We start from the raw sequence: 16271 nt of genomic DNA on the forward strand, positions 1-16271 counted from the left end.
TTCCTTTCCTTTCCTTTCCTTTCCTTTCCTTTCCTTTCCTTTCCTTTCCTTTCCTTTCCTTTCCTTTCCTTTCCTTTCCTTTCCTTTCCTTTCCTTTCCTTTCCTTTCCTTTCCTTTCCTTTCCTTTCCTTTCCTTTCCTTTCCTTTCCTTTCCTTTCCTTTCCTTTCCTTTCCTTTCCTTTCCTTTCCTTTCCTTTCCTTTCCTTTCCTTTCCTTTCCTTTCCTTTCCTTTCCTTTCCTTTCCTTTCCTTTCCTTTCCTTTCCTTTCCTTTCCTTTCCTTTCCTTTCCTTTCCTTTCCTTTCCTTTCCTTTCCTTTCCTTTCCTTTCCTTTCCTTTCCTTTCCTTTCCTTTCCTTTCCTTTCCTTTCCTTTCCTTTCCTTTCCTTTCCTTTCCTTTCCTTTCCTTTCCTTTCCTTTCCTTTCCTTTCCTTTCCTTTCCTTTCCTTTCCTTTCCTTTCCTTTCCTTTCCTTTCCTTTCCTTTCCTTTCCTTTCCTTTCCTTTCCTTTCCTTTCCTTTCCTTTCCTTTCCTTTCCTTTCCTTTCCTTTCCTTTCCTTTCCTTTCCTTTCCTTTCCTTTCCTTTCCTTTCCTTTCCTTTCCTTTCCTTTCCTTTCCTTTCCTTTCCTTTCCTTTCCTTTCCTTTCCTTTCCTTTCCTTTCCTTTCCTTTCCTTTCCTTTCCTTTCCTTTCCTTTCCTTTCCTTTCCTTTCCTTTCCTTTCCTTTCCTTTCCTTTCCTTTCCTTTCCTTTCCTTTCCTTTCCTTTCCTTTCCTTTCCTTTCCTTTCCTTTCCTTTCCTTTCCTTTCCTTTCCTTTCCTTTCCTTTCCTTTCCTTTCCTTTCCTTTCCTTTCCTTTCCTTTCCTTTCCTTTCCTTTCCTTTCCTTTCCTTTCCTTTCCTTTCCTTTCCTTTCCTTTCCTTTCCTTTCCTTTCCTTTCCTTTCCTTTCCTTTCCTTTCCTTTCCTTTCCTTTCCTTTCCTTTCCTTTCCTTTCCTTTCCTTTCCTTTCCTTTCCTTTCCTTTCCTTTCCTTTCCTTTCCTTTCCTTTCCTTTCCTTTCCTTTCCTTTCCTTTCCTTTCCTTTCCTTTCCTTTCCTTTCCTTTCCTTTCCTTTCCTTTCCTTTCCTTTCCTTTCCTTTCCTTTCCTTTCCTTTCCTTTCCTTTCCTTTCCTTTCCTTTCCTTTCCTTTCCTTTCCTTTCCTTTCCTTTCCTTTCCTTTCCTTTCCTTTCCTTTCCTTTCCTTTCCTTTCCTTTCCTTTCCTTTCCTTTCCTTTCCTTTCCTTTCCTTTCCTTTCCTTTCCTTTCCTTTCCTTTCCTTTCCTTTCCTTTCCTTTCCTTTCCTTTCCTTTCCTTTCCTTTCCTTTCCTTTCCTTTCCTTTCCTTTCCTTTCCTTTCCTTTCCTTTCCTTTCCTTTCCTTTCCTTTCCTTTCCTTTCCTTTCCTTTCCTTTCCTTTCCTTTCCTTTCCTTTCCTTTCCTTTCCTTTCCTTTCCTTTCCTTTCCTTTCCTTTCCTTTCCTTTCCTTTCCTTTCCTTTCCTTTCCTTTCCTTTCCTTTCCTTTCCTTTCCTTTCCTTTCCTTTCCTTTCCTTTCCTTTCCTTTCCTTTCCTTTCCTTTCCTTTCCTTTCCTTTCCTTTCCTTTCCTTTCCTTTCCTTTCCTTTCCTTTCCTTTCCTTTCCTTTCCTTTCCTTTCCTTTCCTTTCCTTTCCTTTCCTTTCCTTTCCTTTCCTTTCCTTTCCTTTCCTTTCCTTTCCTTTCCTTTCCTTTCCTTTCCTTTCCTTTCCTTTCCTTTCCTTTCCTTTCCTTTCCTTTCCTTTCCTTTCCTTTCCTTTCCTTTCCTTTCCTTTCCTTTCCTTTCCTTTCCTTTCCTTTCCTTTCCTTTCCTTTCCTTTCCTTTCCTTTCCTTTCCTTTCCTTTCCTTTCCTTTCCTTTCCTTTCCTTTCCTTTCCTTTCCTTTCCTTTCCTTTCCTTTCCTTTCCTTTCCTTTCCTTTCCTTTCCTTTCCTTTCCTTTCCTTTCCTTTCCTTTCCTTTCCTTTCCTTTCCTTTCCTTTCCTTTCCTTTCCTTTCCTTTCCTTTCCTTTCCTTTCCTTTCCTTTCCTTTCCTTTCCTTTCCTTTCCTTTCCTTTCCTTTCCTTTCCTTTCCTTTCCTTTCCTTTCCTTTCCTTTCCTTTCCTTTCCTTTCCTTTCCTTTCCTTTCCTTTCCTTTCCTTTCCTTTCCTTTCCTTTCCTTTCCTTTCCTTTCCTTTCCTTTCCTTTCCTTTCCTTTCCTTTCCTTTCCTTTCCTTTCCTTTCCTTTCCTTTCCTTTCCTTTCCTTTCCTTTCCTTTCCTTTCCTTTCCTTTCCTTTCCTTTCCTTTCCTTTCCTTTCCTTTCCTTTCCTTTCCTTTCCTTTCCTTTCCTTTCCTTTCCTTTCCTTTCCTTTCCTTTCCTTTCCTTTCCTTTCCTTTCCTTTCCTTTCCTTTCCTTTCCTTTCCTTTCCTTTCCTTTCCTTTCCTTTCCTTTCCTTTCCTTTCCTTTCCTTTCCTTTCCTTTCCTTTCCTTTCCTTTCCTTTCCTTTCCTTTCCTTTCCTTTCCTTTCCTTTCCTTTCCTTTCCTTTCCTTTCCTTTCCTTTCCTTTCCTTTCCTTTCCTTTCCTTTCCTTTCCTTTCCTTTCCTTTCCTTTCCTTTCCTTTCCTTTCCTTTCCTTTCCTTTCCTTTCCTTTCCTTTCCTTTCCTTTCCTTTCCTTTCCTTTCCTTTCCTTTCCTTTCCTTTCCTTTCCTTTCCTTTCCTTTCCTTTCCTTTCCTTTCCTTTCCTTTCCTTTCCTTTCCTTTCCTTTCCTTTCCTTTCCTTTCCTTTCCTTTCCTTTCCTTTCCTTTCCTTTCCTTTCCTTTCCTTTCCTTTCCTTTCCTTTCCTTTCCTTTCCTTTCCTTTCCTTTCCTTTCCTTTCCTTTCCTTTCCTTTCCTTTCCTTGTCTTTTTTCTTTTCTCTTCTTTCCTATCCCAAACTTTCTTTGGTCTTTCCGTTCCCACTTCTATTGAAGACAGGAAGGGAAAAATAAAGCCCTTGCTACAAATATGCACATTTAAATAAAACAAATTTTCATATTGGATTTGTCTAAAAATATAAATTTATTCTATATCCTGAGTTCATTACTTCTCTATCAAGAGATGTATTTCACTGATACATTTAAAAAAAACCCCTTACCTTTCCTCTTAGAACCAGTATTGATTCTAAGGCAGAAGAGTAGTAGCTAGGCAATGTGGGTTAAGTGACTTGCCCAGGGTCACACAGCTAGGAAGTATCTGAAGCCAGATTTAAAGCCAGGACTTTCTAAGGCTCCAGGCCTGGGGTTCTATCCACTGAGCCACCTAGCTGCCCCTTCACTGTGACTTTTCTATGATATCAGTGTGCCTATCTCTAGCAATCTTTTCCCTTACCAGTGAACTTGCTATTTCTAATCATAACTCTTGACTTAGAAGCTAAATAACTAATCTTAAAATTGTATGAGAGGTAAAAGTCAGTAAGTTCTGGGCTCTCTTCCCTGGTAGATTGACTCCAAGACATTCAGAGTATGGATTTAATGTTAACTTTATAATCACTCCCAGAGGTTGTTTCCTGATTGTGTCCTATTATGTTGAGGGTGATAGCAGTCTGACCTGAATAATGAATCATTACTCTCTATATATAAACTTTAAAAAAGTTTAATCGAATCATTTTATTATACATTACCTCTACGATGAATTCACTGTTAACCTCCACCATGACCTGCAATTGAACACATATGGTTAATATAAACTTGGGCATCGAAAAGGCTGTAAATCATAAATACTGGCAATATTCATTCAACAGATATTTAGTGAATGATTACTATGCTTAGGATTCAAAAGATGCAAAGATTAAGAAGGAATAATACCTGCCTTTAAGAAGCTTACAGTTGAATAGAGAAACCAGGACACGTACACCAGTAACTAGAATAAAAGTTGTCCTGAGGTGAGATGAATAAGAGGGATATGGACAAGGTGATATGATTGCTCAATGGAAGAAGAGCTCCTTAGCTGCCAGATCAGGGAAGACGTCACAGAAAAGTTTCAGAAATGACATAACTTTTAGATAGTTCTTGTAGTATGGGTATGATTTCAACAGGTAAAGATGGGTTAAAAGGAAAAATTCATAACCAAATTGAGTCATTTATTGGCTCTTGAGAATTCCCCCATCTAGTATACATTTCTTTTAAAAATTATTATTTTAATTTTTCCAGATTACGTATTGATTCACTTTTTGTTGTATCTATTACATGCTGATCTAATACTTGTTTGCTGACATTTTGCAATCCATGTTCTTTCCCTCTAGTCTTTCCCCGTTGCACAAGAAGGTAGGTAATATGATCTCGGTTGCTTATCTATTATCATACAATACATATTTCTGCATTCATCATGTTATGAAACAAGACACATATTGCTTGCACTAGAGAAAATTTTATGGAGGAAATAAAATAAAGAATTGCAGGCTTCTATCTGCATTTAGACTCTCTATTCTGTCTATGGCAGGGGATAGCCTTTTTTGTCATGAATTCTTTGGAGTTGTCCTGGATCCTTGCCTTGCTGATAATGGCTGTTATTCTCAATTGATCATCATTCACTCTTGTTGTTAATCTGGCCATGCTTCTAATATACATTTTAATTCATATAAGCAAAAAAAAATACTGCTTCTTAGCTTCATGATCTATGGTCCCCTTATATCACATTATTATTTTTTAATCTATATTAGAGAAAAGAAAGACAATATCTTTCTTTTCCAATTACACACACATACCCTCTGGTATTAAAATAAAAAAAACCTTTACCTTCCATCTTAGAATCAATACTGTGTATTGGTTCTAAGGCAGAAGATGGTAAGGGCTAGGCAATGGGAGTTAAGTGACTTGCCCAGGGTCACACTGCTAGGAAGTGTCTGAGGCCAGATTTGAACCCAGGAACTCCTATCTCTAGGCCTGGCTCTCAATCCACTGAGCTACCCAGCTGTCCCCTTTCTGGGTATTTAGGGCTCAATTTTACTCCTTTTCCTACTCAGTAACTACTGAGTTCCTTAGCTTTTGAAAGCTAGAAAGTTGTGGAGAGGTGAATCTCATACAATAAAATTTACAGAACTGTGTTTGTATTTGTGTATGTGTATGTTTTTGTGGGTGTCCTCCTCAATCTTTATAATACTTCTAGTCTAGGCCAATCATACGTAAGAGAATCTGGCAAAAGTGATCTTATTTCTTGCCAGTGCCATTACAGACTATTCTTTAGATGCCTTTGAGGGCTGGACAGCAAAATTGCACTTTCTATGTTCTAAGCAACCCCTTTTAAGGAAAAAAAATCAGTTTGAAATTGATGGGATCCTACCCTATTAAAACAGACAGGAAGTTCCTCAGTTTAGTACCATTCACCAGTGTTGCTTCTTTTTTTTAATGTCTGTTATTCTAGCAGAAACTGTGTGTGTGTATTAATTCTTCATGATTATGCAATTACATTCTGAATAATTTGAAAGTAACAAGCTTTCAATTAATGATTAAAGTTCAAGAATCTATCCCTTTAAAATATTAATCTGAAATAAGTCAAACAACATTTTAAAGCACTTAGTATGTGTCAGGTACTATAGAGATAGGCAGTATGGCATAATGAATAGAGGGCTCAGCTTGGAATGTGAAAGACTTTTTTTCTGATCTTCTCTCTCAGAAGTATTACTGGGATCTCTCTGAAGGCAGGGCATCTTTTGGTTTTCTTTGTATTCTCAGTGCTTAGCATAGTAGGTGCTTAATAAATTGTGCTTATTGACTAATTATTACTTGTAGAAATCACTTAACCTCCACATGTCCTCTACCACTTCTACAATAAATCATTATGGTACAGGTGAAAGGACACTGCTTTTCAATTCAGAGGACCAACGTTTAAAATCCACTGATTTTTGCTACCTATGTGACCTTGGTCAAGTCTCTTAACCTTTCTAAGCTTCTATTTCCTAATCTGTAAAATGTGGGAATTGGACTAAATGGCTTTCCTGTTCCAGATCAATAAATTTTATGAACCCATAAGTTATAGACTAATGATAATCTGCTTTGGGGGATGGAATTCTCATATTGATGAAATCACAACTCCTTCATGTATTTTTTTCATATGTGTAGTATATGTTAAATATGCCTCAGGAAGGAGTTCGAAATTGTTCTCTTTGCAAAATGGAAATAACACCTACATTACCATCATACATATATAACTATTTAAAATAAGGATTTTAATAATATGAAATCAATAAACTCCTTCTGGAATAATGCGCTCAGAAAAAGGACCAGCAAAAGGTCCATGTGACTCTGGTCAGGATGCTTGGGTTAAAAAAGACCTGTTGTTGCTAGAGATCTCCTATCCACCATGCTTTCTTCCTCCTCTCCTTCCCCATCTTTCCCTTAGCTCTGTAACTGCTCAGTGGCCTTTGGATGAGATGGGAGTTGACAGCTCCTTTACTCCTAAGGAGTTGTAGGATCATCAGGCATCATCATCTGCTCCATCTCTTGACCTCAAAGTCTTCTACAGCTATTATCTGATCTACTTATGTATACTAAGGACTTTGGGGCCTTGGCTCTGCCCTACAGAAGCAGACTTCCAGGACTTTCTATCCTCCCTACAGCTGAACTTCCTTTGATGCTTGTCTGTATTCTCCTGCTTAGTTAGTGTGTAAGCTCCTTGAGAGCAGAGACTGTTTACTTGTTTATTTGTGACACCAGAGATTAGTGTAATGCTTGGCACATGGTAAATGGTTAATAAATACTTTTTGATTTATTCATTCATTCATGTTATTGGATTAAAATGATGGCTTTCTATAATTAACAGTATAGAATCTTCTTAAACTTTTTTTTCTTTTAAAAATCCTTATATTCCATCTTAGACTGAATCCTGTGTATTGGTTCCAGGGCAGAAGCGTGGTAAGGTCTAGGCAATGGGAGTTAAGTCACTTTTCTAGGGTCATACGGTTAGGAAGCATCTGAGGCCAGATTTGAACCTTTCCCATCTCCAAGCCTGGCTCTCTCTCCACTGAGCTACCTAGGCACCCCTGTATAGGATCCTCTTGATTTGAGAGTGGCCTCTTCCTTGCTGCCATGGATAGAGTGCTCAATTTGGCATCTTGAAAGTGTTAAGGTAAAAGTCCGCCTCAGACACTAACTTGGTGACCTGGTTAAGAATAGTTATTTAGCATCTCTCAGCCTCGGTTTCTTCATTTGAAGAAGAGGACAATAAAAACAATTACCCCAAAGGACTGTCATGATGAGCAAATGAATTAACATGCATAAAGAGTCTTACAAACCTTAAAGTATGATATAAATCTTAGCTATTATATTTGCTGTTCTTAAGTTGTTTCAGTTATGCCTGACTCTTTGTCACCCTATTTGGGTTTTCTTGGCAAAGATACTGGAGTGGTTTGCCATTTCCTTCTCCAGCTTATTTTGCAGATGAGGAAACTAAGGTAAACAGGGTTAAGTGACTTGCCCGGGGTCACACAGCTCTTAAAGTGTTTGATGCCAAATTTGAACTTAGGTCTTATTGACCTCAGGTCTGATACTCTATCCATTGTGCCACCTAGCTTCTCACCTGTTATTTTTATATGTGTGATCATGAGAAATACATGATTTCCAACTCCTGGATATTCTATTTGTCTTCTCAATAATAAGACTTCTAACACTTAATATCACTGTAATGATACTGCTTTAGAGTACTGTAAGAATCACAGATCACTTTTCTCCCAGCTTTATAAGGCTGTACAAATATTATTATTCCCCTTTTAAAGATGAAGAAACTGAGACCTAAAGTGAACATATTAGATATTTAATGGATATTTGTTGAATTAAGTTGAACTCGATTAAGTTTCTTGGTCAAGTGCTTTCTGTACTACATCATTGATGAGGCTTTATTAAGCGCCCACATAAAAAGTCTCAATAAAGTTCCTTGGAGAGCTTACTTTAAGACTATGATGAGTTTGTCAGCTTCTTTGTTCCTTCTCTATAAAGAAATCTCTCGCTCAAGTTGTGGGAAGTTGTATCTATGTACAGGACAGTGAGCCATGGCTTTTGTGCTTTGAGGACCTTGGTTTAGGTAGCAATTCTGCTATCAGTAAATCATTTAATCTTTATAGGTCTTAGTTTCCTTATGAATGAGACTCTAGCTGACCTTTAATGTGTTTTTTCAGCCCTAAATCTATAATTTTGTGACTGATTGAAAATCATTATCTGCCTTTAGGCAGCATGTATATATATGTAATATTTATTTTACTCATGTGGGTTATTTGAAGCACCAAATGCTCTTTCCTTCTTCATCTGTCTTCCCTTTTTGAAATGAGTTAAAAAAACAAAACAAAATTCTTACTGTGTAATGATTTCAAGGCACAAGACAGTAGAATGATAAAGGCTAGGCAATGACTTGTCCAGAGTCACATATGTAGGAAGTATCTGAGGCCGAATTTAAATCCAGGACTTCCAGTTTCTAGGGTTGGCTCTGAAGTTATTGAGCCACCTAGCTGCTCCCTTGAAATTAGTTTTTGAAGTTACTTGTACTCTCACTACTCACACATTTATTAACAACCAGTTTCCTCCTGAATAATAATTATAAAATAGTTGAGTAAAGTAATTGGTATCCATAGAGTGATATTGTAGAAGTGCCAAGTTCAGATCTAATTATACCCATATAGTATGTAATTGAAGGCACCTAGTGTACGTGATGGAATCCAAGTTGGAGAGCCTAATAATTTACTAAGTTAAAAGGGGAGGAGGACAAATCTACAGCCCAAGCAATATCCCAAGGATATCCCTCTAGTCACTCCCTTCACCAACCCTGTGATCAGTATGGCTAGCCAGAGACTGAAGAGTCTAAACAGTTCCCCTTTATAAGCCAGGAAGAAACACCACTACTATTTATTCTCTCAGTTTCAATTGCTCTAGTCCAAAAGTAATACTACCGAGGATATTTAAACCCTGGAGAGAAGCTACATATTCATTCTCCAAAGTCATTGAGCTCTAAAATTCAAGTGAAAATCCATGTTGTTTTTTTTTAAACCCTTATCTTTCATCTTAGAATCAATACCGTGTATTGTCTCTAAGGCAGAAGAGTAATACACGTAGGCAATGGGAGTTAAATGATTTGCCCAGTGTCACATGGCTAGGAATTATTTGAGGCCACATTTGAACCCAGGAGTTCCCATCTCTAGGCCTGGCTCTCTAGTCACTCCTCCTAGCTGCCTCCATACTCTTCTTTATAAATGCTTACTTTGTCTCTGATCAGTGACTTTCAATAATGAGAAACTCACTACTCGGTAAGCTGCTCATTCCATTTATAAATACCTCTTATTTTTCAGAAGGTTTCTCTTAGAATGTGTCCCTTGATAATCTTCACTCATTGATCCTAGATCTGCTCTCACATCAAAGGATAAATCTTACCTTGCTTCTATCTGGCTGGAAAGTTATGTGCCATGGTGATGTTACTAAACATTTCTGAATGCCATTTTTGAAAAAGATATGTGATGTCAGCATGGTACAGAGGAAAGAGCCTGAGTTCAAGTATTGACCGCCACACAGCACCTTTGTTGCCTTGGGCAATTCACTTAACCTTTATGGGTCTTTCTTCAGCTGTAAAATAGGAAATTGGAATAAATGACCTCTGAGATCCCTTTTAGCTTAAGATTTCTGATACTACAAATTGATTTGAGACAGATTACTCTTGTGAAATACACAGATGGTGAAAGTACACACTTCCCCCTGTTGTTTAAACTTTTTCTTTGTGAGTTCAAAATTAACAGCAATTAAAATAAAGTGAAGCAAGTATAGTAAAGTTTTGCAATCCAGTTATCTTGGATGACTTCTAATGAAAAAAGTTCCTTTGATTAGTAACCTTGACACCATTGAAGTGATCCAATGTGTAAAGTATTTGTTGATATTGGGATCAAAATGAGTTTTACCAAGAAGCTCAGTTTATCTTTGTTTCCTTGTATATTTGGTATTTGATCTCAGTATTCCAGGCAATCTGGCCCACTTTGGCCCTCTCTATGACAAGACATTCTGTCCTCCACTTAGATGCTCCCTCTTCTCACTTTTTCATCATAGAACTCCCAGCTCTCTTTAAGGTTTAGTTACGGTTTCTTCCTTCAAGAGGCCTCCCTTGATTCCCCTAGTTGTTAGTGTCTCTCAAAATTACTTTGTATTCATTTTGTATATATTTTATATTTATTTACCTCTCTTTGTCTCTCTCTGTTTCTGTCTTTCTGTCTCTTGGTCTCTCTCAGTCTCTCTCTCTGTCTCTCTGTCTTTCTCTGTCTCTCTCTCTGTCTCTGCCTCTGTCTGCCTGTCTTTGCCTCTTTCTCTCGCTGCCTCTGTCTCTGCCTTTGTTTCAGTCTCTGCCTCTATCTCTGTCTCTTTTTCTCTCTCTTTGCCTCTGTTTCTTTCTCCCTCTGTCTCTGTATATATGAGTGAGTGAATGAGTGAGTGTGTGTGTGTGTGTGTGTGTCTGTGTGTGTGTGTGTGTGTGTGTGTGTTTAATTGCTTCAGTGGAATAGAAGCTCCTTGAGGTCCTGAAATGTTTCTTTTTTGTATTTATATATACCCTGTTCTTGGCACAGGATCTGATACAGGTACTAAATAAGTCAATCAATTAATCAATAAGTATTTATTAATCACCCACCATGAACCAAGCATGTTTTAGGCCCTGCTTAGATCATACCTGCTCCTTGTGTTGTTGATTGATATCAATGCTTTCTGAATCTACCATGATTCTAAATAATACTTTGGGAATGTTGGTTGATATGGGTAACTTGAGTTATAACTTTTTAGTAAGAGAATTAAAGCAAAATTCCTTATACTGTAGATCAGTGATTCCCAAAGTGGGCGCTACCACCCCCTGGTGGGTGCTGCAGCGATCCAGAGGAGCAGTGATGGCCACAGGTACATTTATCTTTCCTATTAAAATTTAAAAAATTAATTTCCAGGGGGCTAAGTAATATTTTTTCTGGAAAGGGGGCGGTAGGCCAAAAAAGTTTGGGAACCACTGCTGTAGATGGACAAGACAACTCCCTCTTTGTAAAAGATACTGAAGTGAACAGAAAAAGGTTTCTTATAAACATTTAAAGCTGAGAATTCTTTTAAATTAAATCAAAAATCCAACCAGCCTAAAGTACCCTGCAGAGAATTAAATGAAATGGACCTTCCTTTCTATTTACCTGACTCATATTGTTACTTACTTAGGTGAGTATGTGAACCCTTTTGTTATTGTTTAGTTGTTTTACTTTTTGTGACCCCATTTGGGGTTTTCTTGGCAATGATACTGGAGTGGTTTGCTCTTTCCTTCTTCAGTTCATTTTTTAGTTAAGGAAACTGAGGCAAATGGGGTTAAGTTACTTTCCCAGGTGTGCACAGCTAGGAAATGACAGAGGACAGATTTGAACTCAGGAAGATGAGTTTTCCTGACTCCAGGCCTGGCCCTCTAGCCACTGAACCACCTAACTTATCTATGTGAACACTGTCATAGTAATGTACTATGGCCTCAAAAGTCTAGTTGGCTTGTTTTCTACTTAAAATAGATAAATAGGTGCATTCCAAACTTCTGCTTACTAGACTTTTCAAGAAATAGAATATCTGATTGAAGTTCTTGTGATCTTTGGAGACAAGATGTCAGCCAGCAGAGCTGTATTGACTCAAATGCTTATCTGATGAATGCGGAATGTCTGTTTTGTGTTCTCCATCACTAGGAAAGGTCTAAGACTCAACCAAATCCTGTTTATAGTTTGATGTGCCGGCTGTGAAACTTCCTAGGACACTGTATATAAATCATAGCATTCCCTAAGTTAAAAAATTTTAATTAAAAATTCATCAAGAAAATAAATCTCAAAACCCAAGACTTAATGCTTTTGTGCCTAATCAGTAAACATTGTTTTGGAGGATATATTCAGTTGAGATAATGAAGACTTTAACATGTATGTGTCCAAAGATCTTTGAAAGAGCAAGACATGACACACCCCATATCATCAGATAATACAGAAAGAACACCATTCTGTCTTCCAGTAGCCTGCTTTTTTATTGGTTTAAGTCACAGTCATAATTCTGTTCAAAGTATTTCTTTGTGGTTGGCATCTATATTATACAGAGTACCCATCAGACTGAAAGGACAGCCACTCCCAGGTTAGTAGGAACTCTAATAATGCACAAATGGTCTTTGATTTTGATCTTAATGAACAGGGGAAAAGTTCAAGCATAAGACTTTAACTACAAAGGTAGTAATATTTTCATTTTCAACACACCCCTAGTAGTGCCTCTCCAAAATAATTTCTTTCATTTTACATTGATCTCGAAACATGCTACATACCTGTTCTTTATGGTTTTAATCACTGTTGATTTTTATTGAATGGAATAAATTCAACAACTTTTATTTTTGCATCTCCCCCAGAGCCAAGCAAAGGATATTGAACATATTAGACACTTAAATGCCTGTTAAAATAGAAAAGTCCTGGAATCTTACTGATGGTGATGACTGCCATAGAAATATAAAAAGTGAAGTAATATCCAACCCAATGGAAAAGCTAACAGTGGGCAAAACCAAACTTTCCAAGAAATAGAAAATGAAATTACAAAAGAAAGTTCAAGAGAATTTAGCCGTTGTGATAATGAAGTAGAAGTAGAAACAGTGTAATACCATGGAACAAGCCCTGCATGTGGAACTGGCAAATTTGGGCTTGAGTCCCAGAATTTAGCCTTACAAGTTTTGTGACCTGAGGCAAATCACTTACCTTCTCCATTTGAAAAATGGGAGTGATTGCAGTACTTGCCTTACCTGAGGAGGCTGTATTTGTAAACCCTGAAGTATGATAGAAATGGGAGCTGTAATTGTACTAAACAATCTAACAAGTCCCTAGGAGAAGAGATTAGCCATTTAAATAAAAGGGCTATTAACCTGAAATGTGCTTGTACAAAGACCACCCTGAGGGAGGAGTCACTGCTCACTTGGCTCCCAAACCCCATTTACCACAGAATTCCTTACAGATAACTAAAAATGCTTTTACACTGAAGGCAAAGAAATGCCCTTTCCTCCAATGTCCAAAGTAGCAAACTAGTATTAAATCCTTTCTACTGAAGGACGAGTCAGAAAACATCATTTTCTGTTTCAGAAGGGTGGACAGCAACATGTAATATCAAACTACAGGAGAAAATTAAGTGTCTCCATCTGAATTCTAATGTTGAACTAAGTGGTCATTGGTAATATTGCTTTTTCTGTGCTGCTTTTGAAGTCTGCAATACACTCTTATAGTGGCAAGGTGGAAGTAAGGGTTCATTGATGTGGAAACTAATCAGTTCCTGACTCTTTTCCCTCTCAATTTTTTTTTCAGGCTGTATGACAGCTTGTATTATGAAATGGTGTAACTATTATTTCACTATGTCAGACAGAAGGACCATACTGCCTCTTTCCAAAATAACCCCTATGAAGGGCTTACCTGTGAGTTTATACTCTGCCTACTACCTTGGGGCAAATGGTGGTGGACTTGGAGCCCATCTCTAGGTTGGCCACTCTACTCCTACTTGCAGATTTGGTTTCTGGGAAGATGACTACTTCAGATTTAAATGATAAAAGCTATGCTTGTTGAGCGTCCACTGATGGGGAGGCAATATGATGCAGGGGAAAGAATACTCAGTTTGAAATAAAAGAGAGTTCTGGGTTCAAACCTCTAGTGAGCACAAACATACAACTTCCCAAGACAGGCCACTTCACTTAGAAACTTGGAATACATTTTCTTGTAGAACTCACATTACAAATTATAAACTCCCAGGATATCCTACAAAAAAACCTATTACATACAGTGTTATAACTGAATTACTAGTATTTTATCCTGTCTTTTCTCAAAGATGAGAAGTTGACCATTTGCTATGTAAATAAATATAAGTAGGACCCCAAATACTAAGAAGTTGCATATATTCTTAACTTGGCATAATGCCTGCTTCTATGCCCATTAATTTTAATCATACCTTTTTTCTTTGCTAGATCATAAGGTTTTTACAGTGCTTCCCAAACACATGGTATAAATAAGCAGGTCTTTCTTTAACGAGTGGGAAACTGGGATTCTCCAATCCTTAATATCTTTTAAAAATAACCTACTCTTTTCAAAAATCTTTTTTGATATCTATACAAGCTAATTTTAGAATAATAACATTTCTCTTATCACTCTAGTTGAATTATTTTAAAAAACATTCTTTAAAGGAGTTAGTACTTTGTCTTCAATTTAAAATTCATTAAAACAAAGATAGGGAAAATTTAGGAATAATAAATAATATAAAATATGTAATGATTATTTATATCACTTAACAGTTTAGCTGCATACCTAAGTTATGCAGAATATACAAGGAAAGTTTAATCATGACAGTTCCTATAAAGCATACAGTGACTGAAAGGTGATTATAACTATAATATACAACACTAATATTTTACCTTTTACATAATTGTAAAATGAATATCTCATCTATAAAAATAATGAATTTCTTCTTGAAATTGGGATATTACTTTGTAATGCTGGACATTTAAAATATGATTATATATTGGTTTATAAGTGAAAAGAAGAAAACTAAAGTAATATGAAGGCAACTATTATATGGTTTAAGAGACCCCAAATTTACTTTGTAAAACAACATTTCAGTGTTGAAAGAAGATTGAAGTAATTTCCCAAATTGACATATTTTTCTTTGGCATGAAATATTTACTGGGCATATTCTTTGCAAATATTTACTTTAAAAGTCCCCAGTTATATTTTTAAGAGTATAAAATTTCCACAATAATCTGAATTTAAGTATAGTTCATGTTGAAAATGACTAAAATAGAATCCAGTAAAAGCTTTGCTCTTCTACTACTTTAGAGCTTCATAGACCCTCCATGAAGGGAGCATTCTTAGGAGTTTCTTGGCTCTTCTAGGGGGGGAAAGTTACCCTTCAGAAAGAGAATGAATATTGAACAAATTCTGTAAATGAAGGCAATTGACTGAGCTGAAGGATGCAGATGTCTAATGTACTTTCCCCCTTTTAATTGTCTACTTACCATTAAAATGACTAGAATTCCAATAGTTCTGAAAAGGAGCCAGTCCATTGCTTCTGATTTCTCCTACATACAAATCCAGATGATTTTCAATTTTGATCCTGGGCACCTGGACCTTGTGTCCTGCTGAAGAGGAAGGTTGCTTAATGATGTTTTTCCAGGAGGACATCAGAGCTCATTCTGACTTCCTCTGGGTGAAAAACTATAGATGTTCTATAATGACTCTGTTTCCCCACCCCAAACCCCAGGGCTGGTCTGAAAGACTTGCATCGTTACTGCTCCAGGTAAAAGCGTAGACACACCTTGCTTCTTATTGCAATGAAACCCTTTGTTGGACACCAAAGAGAAAATTTTACAGAGTGAGGACAAGATTTACAGGGAAGATACCCAATGAATAATAAATTACTCACAACATGAAAAATAATTAAAATGCTAGTACCTATCATCATCTTGAATAAAATTAGTAGGTTTCTTCTTATTGCCAGCATTAAAAAAGCAAAATTATATATACTGCCTACAAATACACATATCTACCAGAGTACCAACTTTAAGCAACAAGGTGTATGTCCTAGGAAATTCTATAGTCATTTGTCTTCCTTAGGTCAGGGGGTACCAGGCTGACAATATATTGCCAGGAAAATGAACTGGAAACGAAACTTGTACTAAATGACATGGTGTCTGATTTATTTTTTCCATGAACATATAGGTAAGCTTCATTCCACATGTTTTAAACATACATTTTATAAAATAGCCAGCTATGTCAAAACACTTATGATTTCACTAGAAATTATATTCGCATATTAGGTTCTTTTTGTCTTGACCATATAATTGAACCATGTTGGTATCACATAAACTAACTTGCCTTAAAAGGAGTTTCTTTCTATGTGTAAATTTGTGAATCTATGAAAATAAAATATTTCTTCATTCTTCATGATGTGGTTTAAGCATATTTATTCATTTGTTTGTAATATTTGAAATATTAAGATAGCTCCCTCTTTTCCTCCCTTCCTCCCCTTAGAGAAGGCATCATTTGACAAAAATGATATAAGCACATATAACACTGTCTTATTTATTTCTTTTTATCAGTTCTTTCTCTGGAGGTGGGCATTCACAAGTAATTTTTCCAAGGATATTTCTGTTGCTGTATATAATGTTCTCCTGATTCTGTTCCTTTCATACTTTGTAACTCCATTGTAGGTCTTTCCATGTTTATGAGA

At 36.8% G+C, this 16271-nt stretch overlaps 1 protein-coding gene across 1 annotated transcript in view; it reads right to left on the bottom strand.

The window, feature by feature from the left end:
- The window catches only part of DSG4 (desmoglein 4), a 43182-nt gene extending 32427 nt beyond the window's left edge, over window positions 1–10755 (bottom strand). The window contains exons 1-2 of the mRNA XM_044682894.1: window positions 10708–10755; window positions 3701–3736 (exon numbers count right to left, since the gene is read on the bottom strand). Coding sequence (XP_044538829.1) covers window positions 3701–3736; window positions 10708–10755 — 84 coding nt within the window. The remainder of the gene's footprint in view (window positions 1–3700; window positions 3737–10707) is intronic.
- Window positions 10756–16271: the final 5516 nt, after the last annotated feature.

Source organism: Gracilinanus agilis, chromosome 1, assembly GCF_016433145.1.
Source record: "Gracilinanus agilis isolate LMUSP501 chromosome 1, AgileGrace, whole genome shotgun sequence".
In the NCBI taxonomy this organism is placed as follows: domain Eukaryota; kingdom Metazoa; phylum Chordata; class Mammalia; order Didelphimorphia; family Didelphidae; genus Gracilinanus; species Gracilinanus agilis.